The 14,708-nt window shown below is 46.8% G+C and overlaps 1 protein-coding gene across 1 annotated transcript; it reads left to right on the forward strand.

Moving 5' to 3' along the window:
* Positions 1 to 4,195: 4,195 nt before the first annotated feature.
* On the forward strand, positions 4,196 to 13,441 carry LOC308434163 (nuclear receptor ROR-alpha-like; the record flags this gene model as incomplete). The annotated part of the gene is made up of 2 exons (XM_080934335.1): positions 4,196 to 4,363; positions 13,356 to 13,441. The coding sequence occupies exons 1-2, from the start codon at positions 4,198 to 4,200 to the stop codon at positions 13,439 to 13,441; spliced, it is 252 nt and encodes an 83-aa protein (XP_080790461.1). The 5' UTR covers positions 4,196 to 4,197.
* Between the last annotated feature and the right edge of the window lie 1,267 nt (positions 13,442 to 14,708).

Below are 14,708 nucleotides of genomic sequence, written 5' to 3' on the forward strand. Positions count from 1 at the left end.
CAGGAGGTAGAGGCAGGACGATCAGAAGTTCAAGGTCATTCTGGAGTTATATCCTGTGGCAAAGGATTTAAAGAACATCAAGACAGATCAAACATTGGTATGCGACTGGAGGTTGATGTCAGTCAATAGAGAAAGCAAGGAGGCAGGGAAGGCACTCAGAGAAAAGAAACACTGACATGTAACCAAGCCACTAAGGAGGCAGAAGGATGATGCATTCATTGCCCATCCTGGCCTGAAGACTGAACCCTGGATTGTAGGGATTATGTAAGGTAGTTCGGCAAAGTCAAACGCGCATGCGTGTCAGATTTCCTATCCTTCCGCCCTTGGGAGACAGCGTTCATCAACTCCAGCCCACACCTTTCCAACCAACCTGAGATGAGATCCGATTTCCATCCTTGGTGTAGGAGTGCCGAGATAAGTGAGGTAGAGCCGAGAATACCTTGTTGACTAGTTAGTAGCTAATTGGATAGGCGATGGGGAGCCATTAAAGTCTTGTAAGCATGGGAGTGACATGGTGGGAAATGAGAGCTTGTAGTTCAGGGTAATTAACTTGGCAGTGCTATGTAGAAAGAATGGATTCTAGTGGTTAGAAGACTGAAGGCCAGTTATTGGGAAGGTTGCTGGGATGGTTTGTGGGGAGCAATCACGTCTGATATGGAAGGAAGACAACTAAAAGGAGATATATATATATATATATGTAATAGCATGAGGACAGTTAGGGACTGGAATGTGAGAAGAATCTAAGTGAGCTGAGGTTTCCTGTAATTACCCTAGCAGAGAAAAACATAGTATTGCCATAGGGAGGGGAGCCTGGGATTGGTGAGGAGAGGCCCTGGACGTCTCCATCGGGAAAGCAAAACATGTATTTAGACTTATCTTTTCTACTGAGAGCAGCTTTTCTGAGCCAGAACCTATCAGAGAACTGAGTGTAAGGGAAAACATAAACATTTAAAAGCAAACATTGTTGCTCTTTGTCAATGAGCAGGGTCTAAAAGAGGCTCCTATCTATAGAACTATCTGGGAAACTGGAAAAGTCTTAATTAGTAATCAGAAAAGGACACCAGGAAGGGAAGGAATATAAACCCACTCACTGTGTTCTTCCAGTTTCAAATGCTTCCCCAACCCAGGTGATTTTACACTCTAGTAACAATGATTGACAGTCAGACTGTGTCTAGCTTACTTTTATTTTTCCCTTGGGGGACAGCACTTGAGTTTCGAAATTTTTCAAGCTCACAAGTAGTAACTGTGTTGAGTTAGGAGAAGTTGCCCTCACCACCCTCTGGCATCTTTCTCTGAAGGGAACAGATTTTTATCCCAGTGTTTCATTTTGTTTTGAAACAAGGTTTCACTGTAATCCTGGCTAGTCTGGAATTCACTTTGCAGATCAAGCTGCCTCGAACTCACAGAGATGACCTCTATTTTGATGAAGGCTAGCAGGGCCTCCCTTTCTTTTCTGGAAGGTTTTTCTTGACTGACCTATTCCAATTAGTTGAAGGAGAACCATAAAGGAACTGACTGAAGACAGGCAACTACAGCCACCTCTTTGCTCCAACAGTATAATTCATTACTACAGTCTACATTTTATCCTCACAGACACAGATAGCTGTAGCTACTATCAGCCTCATCAAAGAAGCTTCTCTTTATAGCAATTGAAGGCCTACCTAGAAAACCACAACTGAATGCAAGGCAGAGATCAACTGATCATGGGGAGGCCAGCCCCAATGAATACATCTACATCACGGCTCCTTTATCTGTGGCTCAGGGAACATGGAGGAAGAAGGGGCAGAAATATTCTAAGAGCCAGAAGAGAACTCTGCTGTGATACAGTCTCTCTTAGAAATAATCTAAATGAGGCCAGAGCAATATCAATATTGATATTAATTAACATGGAAAAGATCCCATTTCTAGACTTGAACTCCAGGTAACTATGGACAGCAGAGAAAAGAATTAGCCTCTCCCAGGATGAGAGCCTTTAGTTGTTCAGTGCAGAGTGGTCAGCTTTGAAACCATAAATACCTCACAAACAAAAGATGAATCTAGCAGTTCTATTTATATTTATTTGTGCTTATATATGCAACAAATGTAACCAAAGACCAAGAGGCTTTCAACGGAGAAGGGGGAGTGGGAAAGGGAGAGAGCCGAGGGATGGTACCTAGGAGGAGCTGGAAACAAACAGGAGACTGATTAATTCTATTTCCCAATATTCTAAAACAACCAACAGATGTATTTTGAGACTTCTGTCCCAGAGGAAGTTGTCTATTAAGCTGTGTGCTTTGAAGTGTTTGTTTGTACTTAGAGAAGTCAAATGTGATGGTGCTAGGTCAGTTGGTGCAAGAACATCAAATGCAGGCTAAACAGTAGAAAGTCCTGAGAGTTGAGACTATTCAGAAACCTGCGCTGGAGTCTGGGGAAGCCACGCATCTGATCTGAAGTAGAGGAGACAGTGCTAGCTTTGTGTACAGGCACCAGCGGATTGGCTAATGTCAGGGATTCTTGCAGAGCCCAGATTTAGGTGTCAGAACCCTTCACATCCCATCTACACCAGCTGGAGGAATGGCCTGCAAATGGGCGAGGGAACAAACACACAGGCCATGGCCAAGATCAGCTGTGCACTTGAATCCAATCAACATAATGAATCAATAGCAACTAGCAGGGAGTATGGGAGGAGGCTTCTTAAAACTGTTTACCTGGATTTATCCCCCTTAAAAAAAAAGCAATTTCCAAACCAGAAAATTAGCAAAAGTACAGTGGTCCCCATTTCTCCCCCAATGCGATGCCCTGACACACACACAGTTTTGCCACCTTCTGGTAGATAATATTTGTGTTGTTAAATTTTTCAGGTTTTTTTTTTTTTTGGAAGGAAGGTGGGGGTGTAAAAATGGTCTGATTTCATTAGCGTCTTTGGAAATAAAAGGAAATGGTGGCCTCACTATTGAGACACAGAAGCCAGCTCTCATACAAGGATATTCACCACCCACCCCATTCGTATTGATATTTCCGACAGGAGGTTGGGGTGGAGGTTAGCACTTAATTCTCAGCTTTCCCGAAGTATCAGTTAGTAGATGGAAGTTAAGTTCAGAATCATACCTTATAAAGATAAGACTCGTTAATTATCTGGATTTTTTTATTATCCAGACGTTATTAATACCTCTCCCAGATGTCTGTCTGCTGTAGACGAGCCTGTGCATTTAATATCAAAAGTACCAATGGGAATAGAGAACTTGCAGGATACACCGGAATTCAGAATGCAGCTAGGCCCCTTTCATGGGCTCAGAGAGTCCTTCACCAAACTGGCCAAAGTTTTCTTCACAAAATAGTGCACTGCCAAATGGTTTCTGGGTTCTTCACGGAGAAAAAAAAAAAAAAAAACGGCAAAAGAGCTCGAAAGAGACCTCTTTCCATAACACTAGCTACTGGCTAGCCATATGTATCCTACAATCACAAATGTTATTTTAGACCCAGTCATATCTAAGACTGGAAACCCCAGACTGTCCCATCCCGAAGTAAACCGCGCCAAGTTCATAGTCCGTTCTCCCACCTTCCTCCTTCCAGTGGGTTGTCAGTCAGCTTCTAATTCCCCTTCAGATCCGCCCCCCCCCCCCCCCCAGCCTCCGACCGGGCTTGCAGAGAGCTGCAGTTACCAGCGAGTGCCCCAACGCGGATAACCGGATCTGTCTCCTCCTCCCAAGCTGGCTGCGGTAGGGGACACCGAGTTACAAACCCCCGAGGGAATCTCAAAAGTAGACAGAGCCACACGTCGCCGACCGTTCCTTTCTGTCGCTGGGTTAAAGAGGAGAGGAGGATCAGGGCGCAGGAGGCACCCCTTCTTTTTCCTCCCTCCCTCTTATCCACCTCCCAAATTTGGCAGCCTTGTGTGGCTCCCGGTCTGGGGTCTGGAGGGTGGGGAGTGTGGGTGCGGGGGCAGGCTGGAGACGCTCTCGCTAGCGCTGCCTGTGGCCAAACCCGCCTCGCGTCCCCTCTCGGCCGCACACGCGTCCACCGCCACTCGCGCGCTCGCTCGCGCTCTCGCCTGGCTAGGTCCCTCCTGCTCTCGCCCGTCTCCTTTTTTTTTTTTTTTTTTTTTTTTTTTTTTTTTTTTTTTTTTTTTTTGGTACCATAGAGTCGCTCTGAAAACAGAAGATAGAGGGAGTCTCGGAGCTCGCCATCTCCGCCGATCTCTACATTGGGAAAAAAAACATGGAGTCAGCTCCGGCAGCCCCCGACCCCGCCGCCAGCGAGCCGGGTAGCAGTGGCTCGGAGGCGGCCGCCGGCTCCAGGGAGACCCCACTGACCCAGGACACGGGCCGCAAGAGCGAGGCACCGGGCGCGGGGCGCAGGCAGAGCTATGCGAGCTCCAGCCGAGGTAGGAGACGCTGCGACCAGGCTCCGGGCAGGGGGGCGGCGGGAGCGGTGCGCTGAGCCCGGAGGGGACCGGGCACCCCAGGGGAGCGCGCGCTCGGGGAGAGGGCGAGACGCGGGGTCCTCGGGACCGGTGCACGCGCGCGTGAGCCTGTCGTGGTGCCCCGAGCGACCGGCACCCCCGCCCCTCCCCCCGCGGCCCCCCACAAATGTTGCAAACTTTTGCAAGCCAGTGCTGGGCTTGCGGGAGAGGGCGATGGGGGACGAACCCGATCGTTGACAGCTAGGCGACTCCAACCCCACCTCCCCCTTGATTGCATGTTTTATTTTCTGCGAAGACGAGCTATCCAAATTAAATTCCCCCCCACCAAAAAGAAAGTGAGATGGGGGAGTGGGGGGAAAGAAACTTTTAAAGCGGTAGTGTCCTTATAAGAAGGGGGAGGGCGTCTGTTTGTGGCTACTCGCTTGCTCAGTTACCTTTTCTGCTTTTGACAGTTTCTCTCTTACCCACCCCCACAACCCCTCGGTGGGAGTCGAGACGTGTGTTCGAATCCTCCCTCTCCCGGAAAAGCTTGGGGGTTCGGAAGGAGCTAGAGACCTAAAAGTCTCAGGGGACGGAAAGGGGGCGCTCCTGGGGCTACGAGGGGCAACCCGGGCAGCTTTTCTTTTGCAGCTCTGGAGATGGGTTTGGAGGACAAGACAGAGGGATCCGGGTCCCAGCGCGCGGGATGTTGTGGAGTTGTGTTGTTGCCCGGCGGGGCAAAAGGAAGAAGCGCAACTTTGTGGCCGGGGGTTCGGAGCCCCGAGCCCTAGAGGCTGGCAGGGGGCGTGTGCAGCGCGCAGAGGGAGGGCGACCGTAGAGTGGGGCGGTCCACGCGCGATCGGAGGGAGCGGCTGCGAGGCAAACAAGCCGAGAGAGAGAGCCGAGAAAAGCACCCAAACTTATTTCTGCTCTGGGAATCCTCCGCTCGCCGCGATGCCCAGCGTTTCTGCTGCAACCTGGGGTTGATCGGAGTTGAGTGCTGGTTGGCCAGGGCTAAGGAGGCAGCCCTTCCTGGGCCATTGGTTCTTTTCGTGTTGGTGTCAGGAGTGTGTGAAAGAGGAGACCTGGGGAGACAAGGGTGCTTGCTCCCCTCCGGGCGTTTTCATAAAGCGGCCTGACGGGGGGGGGGGGGGAGTAGGCGGGGGGGTGGGGGAACTGACTCTTTTCTTAAAGGTGTCAGAAGCTGCTGTGGGATCCCCACCCCCTCCTTCGGGGGTGGGGGGTTATTTATTTGAATGTTACTGGAGTTTGCAAAGAGCAGGAGGAAGCTGCAGCTTTAATTACTGTTGTAAATAATGTATAAATCACGCCTGTCACTCTGGAGGAAGCGGGTTCCTGCGAGCCACCCAGGGGCTTGGGACAGAGTGGCTCTCTCCAGGCAGGTTCAGCGGCTGGGGGGGCCTGGGGAGAGGCGAAGAGGGGACCGAGAGCCCCTCCCTTCCTCTTGGCTGTGCTAGTTGGAGGTAGGAACATGGCTGATCATGTGCTGGCTGTTTTACAGTATTCTCCCCTCCCGCCCCACCTTAGCCACACCCCCTGTCCGGGAGCTTTCCCATTCACGGAATTCAAGTACAGTAAAAGCCATCAGGATGACATATGCTGGGTGTGTGTGTGTTGGGGGGGGAGTACCGTTTAATTAAAGGCGATTTCCGAAGAGTGACTGTGTCCAGGCTCTGCTTGAACCAGAGGAATGGGGGCGATAAGGACCGGGACGAAAGGAAAGGGGGGTGAAGGCTTGAGGTGGGGGGTGGCCTCAGCGGACCACCAGTTCTGCGAGTTTGTGCAGAGCTTTTGGCTGCAAAGAGTCTATTTAGAGCCCGAGATTTGGAATGCGAGCGGGTTATGTAACAGGGTTAATCAGAAACGCTGGAGAAAATCCCCTTCATGTGTTTGGAGGCTTTTTTATTTTTTTTAAAGAAGGGGTGCACAGTGGCTAGTAAGCGGCTCTCATTTCTAGTTTGTGCCTTTTTTCTTTCTCCAGCCCTTCCCCACCTCCCCCGCTTTATTAACATCTTCAGGTGTCATTTCCGCCAGGTGTGTTCATGCAATAGACGGGGTGGCAGGCTGCAGAACCAACTACAAACCCACAAATCTGTAACTTGCAAATTATATAAAGCCGGGGAATTTGGTCCCCCCACCCCTCCCCCAAAGTTCCAAGGAACCAAAATAAAAGCAATGTGCATCTTCTAGGATGACCCGCTGACCCACATCCCTATACCCCCTAGAGCCCCCACCCCTATTCTTTGACAGAAACCCCAGCTGTTTCTCCAAGGAGGTTTAATGGGAGGGGGGAGTGAGGCTCAGACACTCCACTCACATCCTGCACGCAGGCATGAGCTTACATAACAGTCTGAATGGAGAAAGAGGAAGGTCAGACATGGAGGCATCCTTTAGCCAGCACAGCAGGAGTAACATCTTCCAGGAATTACTTGCAGTTGCAGACCTTGACCTCAGATGTAGTGTCTACTTCTCAGGGTTGCCAGTGTGTGTGTGTGTGTGTGTGTGTGTGTGTGTGTGTGTGTGTGTGTGTGTGTGTGAGGGGGGGGAGGGAGGGAGGGAATATCTGGGAGAAAGAGTGTGAGTATGCTGGGTAGTTGAGAGTGCTGTGCAAATGGGAAATGTTTGGGTTTTTAGATGATGTAATGAAGTTGGCAGAACATGCAGCTCGACTCCTGGAGTGTAAGCATAAGAAAATTGGAGCTGGCATCCCATATTAATGTTGCATAAATTACAATATCAGAAAGAAATTAACCTACACACTAGGTGATTATGCCTCTTAAATACTTAAAACATAAAGGCACAGGCTTAAAGCGCAAAACAAACACCACCACCTCACAATCAGCCTGTTCCACCTCCTGGAAGGTGAGCCTAGAGCCTGGAGGACTGGGTAGCTTCCTGACTTAAGTGTTTTCCTATGGCTTCCAGGGCTTGTTTGCAGCCGGCAGATGCCGGGAGTCTATAGGGATTGAGGGTGTATTCTCATGACATTGATGTGACCTCATGGGATATTACTGGGGTAGATGTGAACCTATTGCTACATTCCTACGTCCTAAGAATCTAAGTATAAAACAGATTAGAGGCCTCCAGTGCCTGGGCTTTCAAAATCAGATGTGTGGTTTTATAATCTGGAAGTTGATCTCCCTGCGCTCTTTACAACTCCAAGGGAATGGTAGCAGTCTTAATGAAAGCCTTCGATTTTCTAGAAAGTATTAATGATGGCTGGTGTCATTCAGCCTCGTCTTTACAGCACCGTGAAAGAGACGGAAGAAAATAAAAGACAGACAAGAACCAACATGGCGAGTAAAAATGAAATGGGGGAAAAAAAAAAAAACAAGACCCATGGTGAATCTTTAATTTAACATGGCTTTCAGGGTCTTTAGGGAGCTGTGAGCAACTGTGCATGGGCTGTTAGGAACCCTTTTCCAGAATCTCCATATTATATGCGCACCAGAATCTTACATATTGTACATCACTAAAGTTACCCTCACAGGGCAGTGCGCCACGTAGTCAGTTCCCAGTGCTGGTGTGCAAGGCTTTTAGGGCAGGCCAACCTAAGAGAGAGAGAAAAAAAAAAAAAAAAATCTAAACCAAAGAATGAGATTAACACTGAGAAGCTGGGTAGGATTGAGGGACAGCCCCCTGGAAACTCAGCTGAGAGTGACTTAAAAATCAATTAACAGGGCCTGCCTGGCTCTGCAACCTAGGGGGATCCAAAATGCTACAGTTTGAAACCTCCCCCCCCATCTTCTTCTCTCCAGTCCCTGCTGATCCACATTCTGGAAGGTTCTCTTTCCTAGTGGTATGGCAATTTACCTAGAGATGAACTTCCAGATTATCATTTTTTTTCTTGGATATTTTATGTATTTACATTTCAAATGTTATCCCCTTCCCCCCCACCCCATTCCCGCTCCCCCTGCCTCTATGGGAGTTTTCCTCTTCCCACCCACCCACTCTCACCTCACCAACCTGGCATTCCCCTACACTAGAGAAAGGAGCCTTCACAGGACCAAGGGCTTCTCCTCCTATTGATGCCAGACAAAGCCATCCTCTGCTACATATTCGGTTGGAGCCTTGTGTACTCTTTGGTTGGTGGTTTAGTCCCTGGGAGCTGTGGGGGCAGTGTGTCTGTTTGGTTGATATTGTTGTTCTTCCCATGGGGTTGCAAACCCCTTCAGCTCCTTCAGTACTTTCTCTAACTCCTCCATTGGGGTCCCCGTGCTCAGTCCGATGGTTAGCTGCAAGCATCCTCATCTGAATCAGTATGGCTCTGGCACAGCCTCTGAGGAGACATCCAGTCAGGCTCCTGTCCGCAAACACTGCTTGGCATCAGCAATAGTGACTGAGTTTGGTGGTTGCATATGGGCTAGATCCTCTGATAGGGCAGTCTCTGGATGGCCTTTCCTTCAGTCTCTGCTCCACACTTTGTCCCCATATTTCCTCCTGTGAGTATTTTGTTCCCCATTCTAAGAAGGACTGAAGCATCCACATTTTGGTCTTTCTTCTTCTTGAGCTTCATCTGGCCTGTGAATTGTATTCCGAGCTTTTGAGCTAATATCCACTTATCAGTGAGTGCATACCGTGTGTGTTCTTTTGTGACTGGGTTACTTTTTTAGGGAATGAATGATAGTTTTTCTGGCTGGAAGAAAAATCCTTTGCCAGAGGAATGGGATGATATTTTTTTTTTTAATAAAGGACTTTAATTTTCTGGTAAATTGCTCATAAAACCATTTATAATTATACCCTTTAAAATGCAAAGGAATAATTTTAGAAAATGCGTTTCATGATAGTTAGGATAACCTTTCTGTTGCCTCATCCCAATTTCTTGTAAAGAATTGAATTATTAATCTAGAGTGTTAGTCCTGAGTTGATAAAATACTTACAGCACACCCATTCCTGCTTTTCTAAATCATACTGGCATTGTGAGGAGCTCTGGTCTTTAGAACATGTCTGTCTGTGACACTGAAGTACAGCTCATACATGTGCAGAAGCTGGGTTCTGGCAACATGTCTCCTTTTGACTCTTCAGGACACAGAGATGTGTGTGCCGGGGAGTGAGGCAGCATGCCCCTTTGCTGCAAGGCAGACTCCTGAAGTGGGATGGACAGGCACAAGGACATCAATGGTCAGAATTTCCCCTGAGGATGACAGTGTTCACAGGACTTGTGGAGACAGCTTAATCACTTTTGGGGGAAAAAAGTTACCCCTGTCTGAAGTTAACCCTTGATTTGCAAGTAAGAAAAGCCCTTGGGCCATCCTCTGGTTCATGTCAGATAAAGGCACATTATTACTCCCTCTAAAGTCCCCATTTTACATTTAGGAACTTGTGTGACTTTGGAATACTCTCTGAGTTGGATGTTATTGACCATTAGATTCACAGAGCGTGAACTGCATTTTAAAAATGCTGTTGGGTACACACATTGTCGTGTGTGGGCATATGTGTACATGAATATGTGAGCATACAGGACCAGAGGTCAGTGTCAAGTGTCTTCCTCAATTGCTCTCCACTTTACTTCTTCCAGACAGTCTTTCACTGGACACAAAGTTCAGATTCCACTAGGCTGCTTGCCCATTGAGCTCCAGGGACTCTCCTGTTTCAGCCTCCTGAGTGTTGGGATTAAAGGTGTGTGTTCCCACACCTGGCTTTGGTATATGGGGTCTGGGCACTTTGCCAGCTGAGCCAGCTCTTCAGCCCTCATGTCCTATAAATTCTTACAGCATGTTACTTTTTCAAAGACTTCTCCTTCTCCTGATTGCCCCGCTCTGACCCCTGTGTTCCTTCTTAGCTTCTGTGAGAACTTCTGGATCTCAGGAGGCAAAATACAAAGCTGCATTTGAAAGATGGGTGTAGGTAGATGTGTGCATTTGTGCTCTGTGTGTGTGTTTCTGTCCTCAGATGACATCATCTGCCCCTGCCCCTCAGTCTCTGTCTCCTAGGAGATGATATAGGGACCTCTAACGCAGGTATGGAGATTGCTGATAAACTGATCAAGATGAGTTATCAATTCTCTTAGAGTAAGGAGACTTTGAACTTGAAAGGGCTTCAGCTGCCAATTCATACACTAATGTAGAATGTAGAAAATGTTTCCAAGTCCAAAAATCTCCCTTGCTCTGGGTTGAGGCACTTAGTGGTCCCTCTCTCTTCCGCACTCCCTCCCCCTTCTCTTTCTTATATTTATTTTTGTGCCTAATTCATCATGGGAAATGTTGTTTAGAACAAAGCTGTTAAAACTTTTCAACCATGTTTTAGGCTGTATATTAATAGAATTGTGTGATTTTTAGGTTGATGCTTAAAAATAACTCAGATGATTGGTGTTCAAGTCTTGGCTGCTGTATAATAAACCACAGTTTTATGTTTTGCTCTGAGGGTACCAAGGCATTGCCAATGAATTGAATTTTTTGTCTGATATTAGATTAACGCCATTGTTATTATTATTATTATTATTATTATTATTATTATTATTATTATTATTAATTTCCTTTTTGAGTATTTTTTTCTTTTGTTGCTATTGATTTTCTTTCCTAGCCTAGTGAGACAAAGAGAGAGCCTGAAAGGTAATTGAATCTTTCCTTGGAGTTTCAGTGTCTCCCAGTGCTATGGGGTCACGGTTCTGAGCATGAATTCTGATTGTCCATTACAGAACTGAGAACAGAGCTAGTATCGCAGACCGGCTGAGGTCTGTCCTGATCCCACCTGGAAATGGTTTCTTTTTTTTTTTTTCTTTCTGTGAGATCTTCAGCAGGACTATTTGCTTCTTTTTGCTATGTTGCAAGAAGCAAGTCAGGAATTCAGTTTGTTGTTCTGGGTTACTGGAGGGTTTTACTTAATAGGAAATTGTCAACCAGATTCTAAAAGCCTTTTGTTTGTTTATCTACTTACCTGTTTGCTTATTTGAGAAAGGGCCTCACTATTGTAGCTTAGATCTCAAGGTGATCCTCCTGCCTCAGCCTCAAGAGTGCTCAGATTACAGTTGTCTGCTAGAGTGGTCTTACTTCTTTCTCTAGAGTACTGGTTCTTAATTTTCTCACGCTGTGACCCTTCAATACGTTCCTCATGCTGTGGTGACCCCAGACATAAATTTGTCTTGTCGCTGCTCTATAACTATACTTTTGTTACTGTTATTAATTGTAATGTGAATATCTGATATTCCATCCCCAAACAGGTATGACCCACAAGTTGAAAACTGCTGCCCCAGAATTATAGAAGATGCTAAATCCTTTTTAAGTATTCAGGGAGGCAATTCTGTTTACAAGTGCTGTCATATGGCTTCTTCTCTTGTAATGGTGTGGAAACCACCACTAACTTGACCATTCCCTTGGGGATGTTGGGAGCTTCTCTGTGGTAGGGAGCTATGTACTTGGAAGGTTAGGAAGCTCCAGGGTTCAAGCTTGTAGGAAAAAATAGTGGCCCACAGAGGAAGTCCTTTTCAAGCTGTGGCCTTTGGGAAGCATTTCTGGACCACAGAGTTGGCTTCCTCACCAGCATCACATGATAATACTTGACTTAATATGAGTCATTGATTAGCTGCAGCCTCTGACATCACTGTGTTTGGATTCTTGGTGTTATGATAGTTTATTTATTATTATTATTATTATTATTATTATTAATTTATTGATTGTTTTTGGTAAAGGCATCAAGAGGATTGTTTTTAAAAACATTATAAGAGAGGAAGAGGGTATGATAAAAATGAAGGTACCACAGTTTGCTAGGTCAGAAGACTGGCTTTCAGCCCCAGGTCTTCTATGCTAATGCTGAAAGGAATTACTGGGAACAATCCCCTGTTGAGGGACAAAGGATTCCCCCACCACAGATTTTTATGGCTTTCATGACGTGACATCATTATAAATTGTGTCACCATGTCACATGAGATGGCACATTAATGATAACATTATGTCTCTTAGTGATAGGTTTATCTACAAAAACCAGTGGCTGGCTGGGGAGACCTGTACTCACGGATGCTGACAGTACAGGTTTCCCAGACCTGCAAAGATGGAGGAGGATCTCGAGGTATCTCAGGGTGAATTTCTATCCACTTTCCCCTGACTCTTGCCAGAGGCTGGAGTGAGGCAGCAGGGTTGTGATGCACGGGCTACATTGCCTCTCAGGTGGAGTCACCTTAGCTGTGTGACTGGGGTGTTGGCACTTGTGATACAAATTGTCTCAAACTGTTCTGAAGTAAGAAAAAAGTTTCTACATGCAGCCAGTGGTTACAGTAGATGAAATCCTCTGAGACACAGGGGAAGGGTACCACTTAATATAAAATCCTCAAATCAGTAAAAGAGGTATGCACCGTTAAAAATACCTAGCTTACTCTGGGGAAGGATTTGACCGAATCCTGATGGAGTTTATGAAATATGAATACAGCAAGTCGCTGTACATAAGTGGTAGGTGTGTGTGAAAGAAGAAGAAATAAAATTGTGTATAAATGACACTCTGAAGCTTGATGGGATTGTAACGTGACAGGAATGGTGGCATGTGGGTCTGTGCTTCACAAGGGGACAGACAGGCAGGCTGAAAAATCCACCTGTCAAACTTGATAAGGGACTAGAAATTATAGAACAGAAAAACCAGGTGACTTGTCTTTAGGCAAAGAATGTCGCCAAGGATAAACAGGGAGTTTGAAAAGAATAGAGATGAAATTTCCAGAAAAGGGTGTTGGGGGAAACCACACCAAAAAACCTAGAGGCCAGCGTTAGAATCCAAAATGAGGCAAGCCAAACAGTCTTCAGCATTCTGGGCTATGAACTCTTGCAGTGTTAGGTGTTGGGCTTATAGTCAAATGAAAGAGACAACTATGAACTTACAGTTGTGCAAGCATGTGTGTATGTGTGTGTGTGTGTGTGTGTGTGTGTGTACACATATACATACATACCAGGACTAAGAGCTGCTTAGGATGTCATTTCCCTGCCTTGTTTTGATTAATTGACAGCCTATGCTCTATGCTTTCTTCCTGAAGGTGACTTTATAATCTCTAGGCACCGACATGTCTCGCTGAAGTCAAGGAAGGAGAACCCACAAGCTAAAGTGTGTTTCACTGGGTGAGGTATTTGGTGGTAGGGTGGGCAAACAATGGTGAAATGGGGAAGAGACTCATGAGAAAAGAGGTTAAGATGCCATTTGGGACTGGAAATTATGGGCTATGGGTAAGGTGGGGCCAGAGACTCTGGGTGCCAAAGAGACGTCAGCAAGGACTGAAATTTTAAATTACCTTTAACAAGGACACTGAAAACGAGGCACGGGAACAGACACTTTGAGAAGTTATGACGGACTTGTCGAGATTGCCAGTCCACAAAGGCAGGTAAGGGAATATTTAGGAAACCAGACAGCTAGGGCTGCTCTGAAGGGCAGAGAGATCAACTTGCTGGGGCATCGAGAGAATTGCTAGGTGTGCCTATTGATGCTTCCAATTAGTTTTAGAGAAACCTGGAGAGCTGGACAAAGGCAGAGGAAAGGCAGCCAGATGTGATCCTGAACTTCCAGAAGCAGAGAGCCTCTCATCCCGGAGGAGCCATGGCAGTTCCCGAACAGGCATGAGCAGGTGGAAAAGAGCAGATCCTGTCACAGAGGAACCACGTATGCTATTCAGGCCTGCGCCTCTTAAAGAAACCACCTCTCTTTCCACTGTCAGTTCTCAGTTGGGAAACCTGTGGATAATGAAAAGGCCATGAGACAGTTTGTGTCTTTCAGGGGAGCTGGGAGGGTGGACTGCCCGTACCTCTCAGTTCTCCAGGTAACGAAGTATGGAGAAAGCTAAGCTAGATGAGATGATTTGATTCCTGAGTGGGCTGGCTGACATGACAAGTATGGAACAGCTAAGTTGTGTTACCTTGCTGTGGTTCTCTCCCAGTCCGGGTGAGCACACATGGACACGGAATGTGAGAACCTTAGGGCTATGTGCAGAACCCAAGTACCTAATCCAAACAGTGTAACATTTCACAGGGTAATCCAGACAGTGTAACATTTCACGTGTCACATGACAGCCAGCGATTGCGTTCACTGAGATGTCCCGAGACCCCCACAGAGTTCATTGGAAAATGGAAGCTATCCTGAAAGAACTTCTGGAACATTCTGAACTTTGCCTTTGGACCTGAGAGAGTGTGGGGCTGTACATTAGGCACAGATACCCCTCGTGTTGACACTGCCACTTTTGTTAGGCAAAATGGGAGGGTGAAAAGATGTCCTGAGACCTCTCTAGCCCAGTTCCACCCCACTCCAGTGAATCAGAGGCACCTACAAGCCAGGGTCTGTGTGAGATTACATCCCAGATGTCAAAGAGGGTGTGACCAGAGCCCAGATCTCCTCTCTCATT

Source organism: Micromys minutus (assembly GCF_963924665.1).
Source record: "Micromys minutus genome assembly, chromosome: 21".
Lineage (NCBI taxonomy): Eukaryota > Metazoa > Chordata > Mammalia > Rodentia > Muridae > Micromys > Micromys minutus.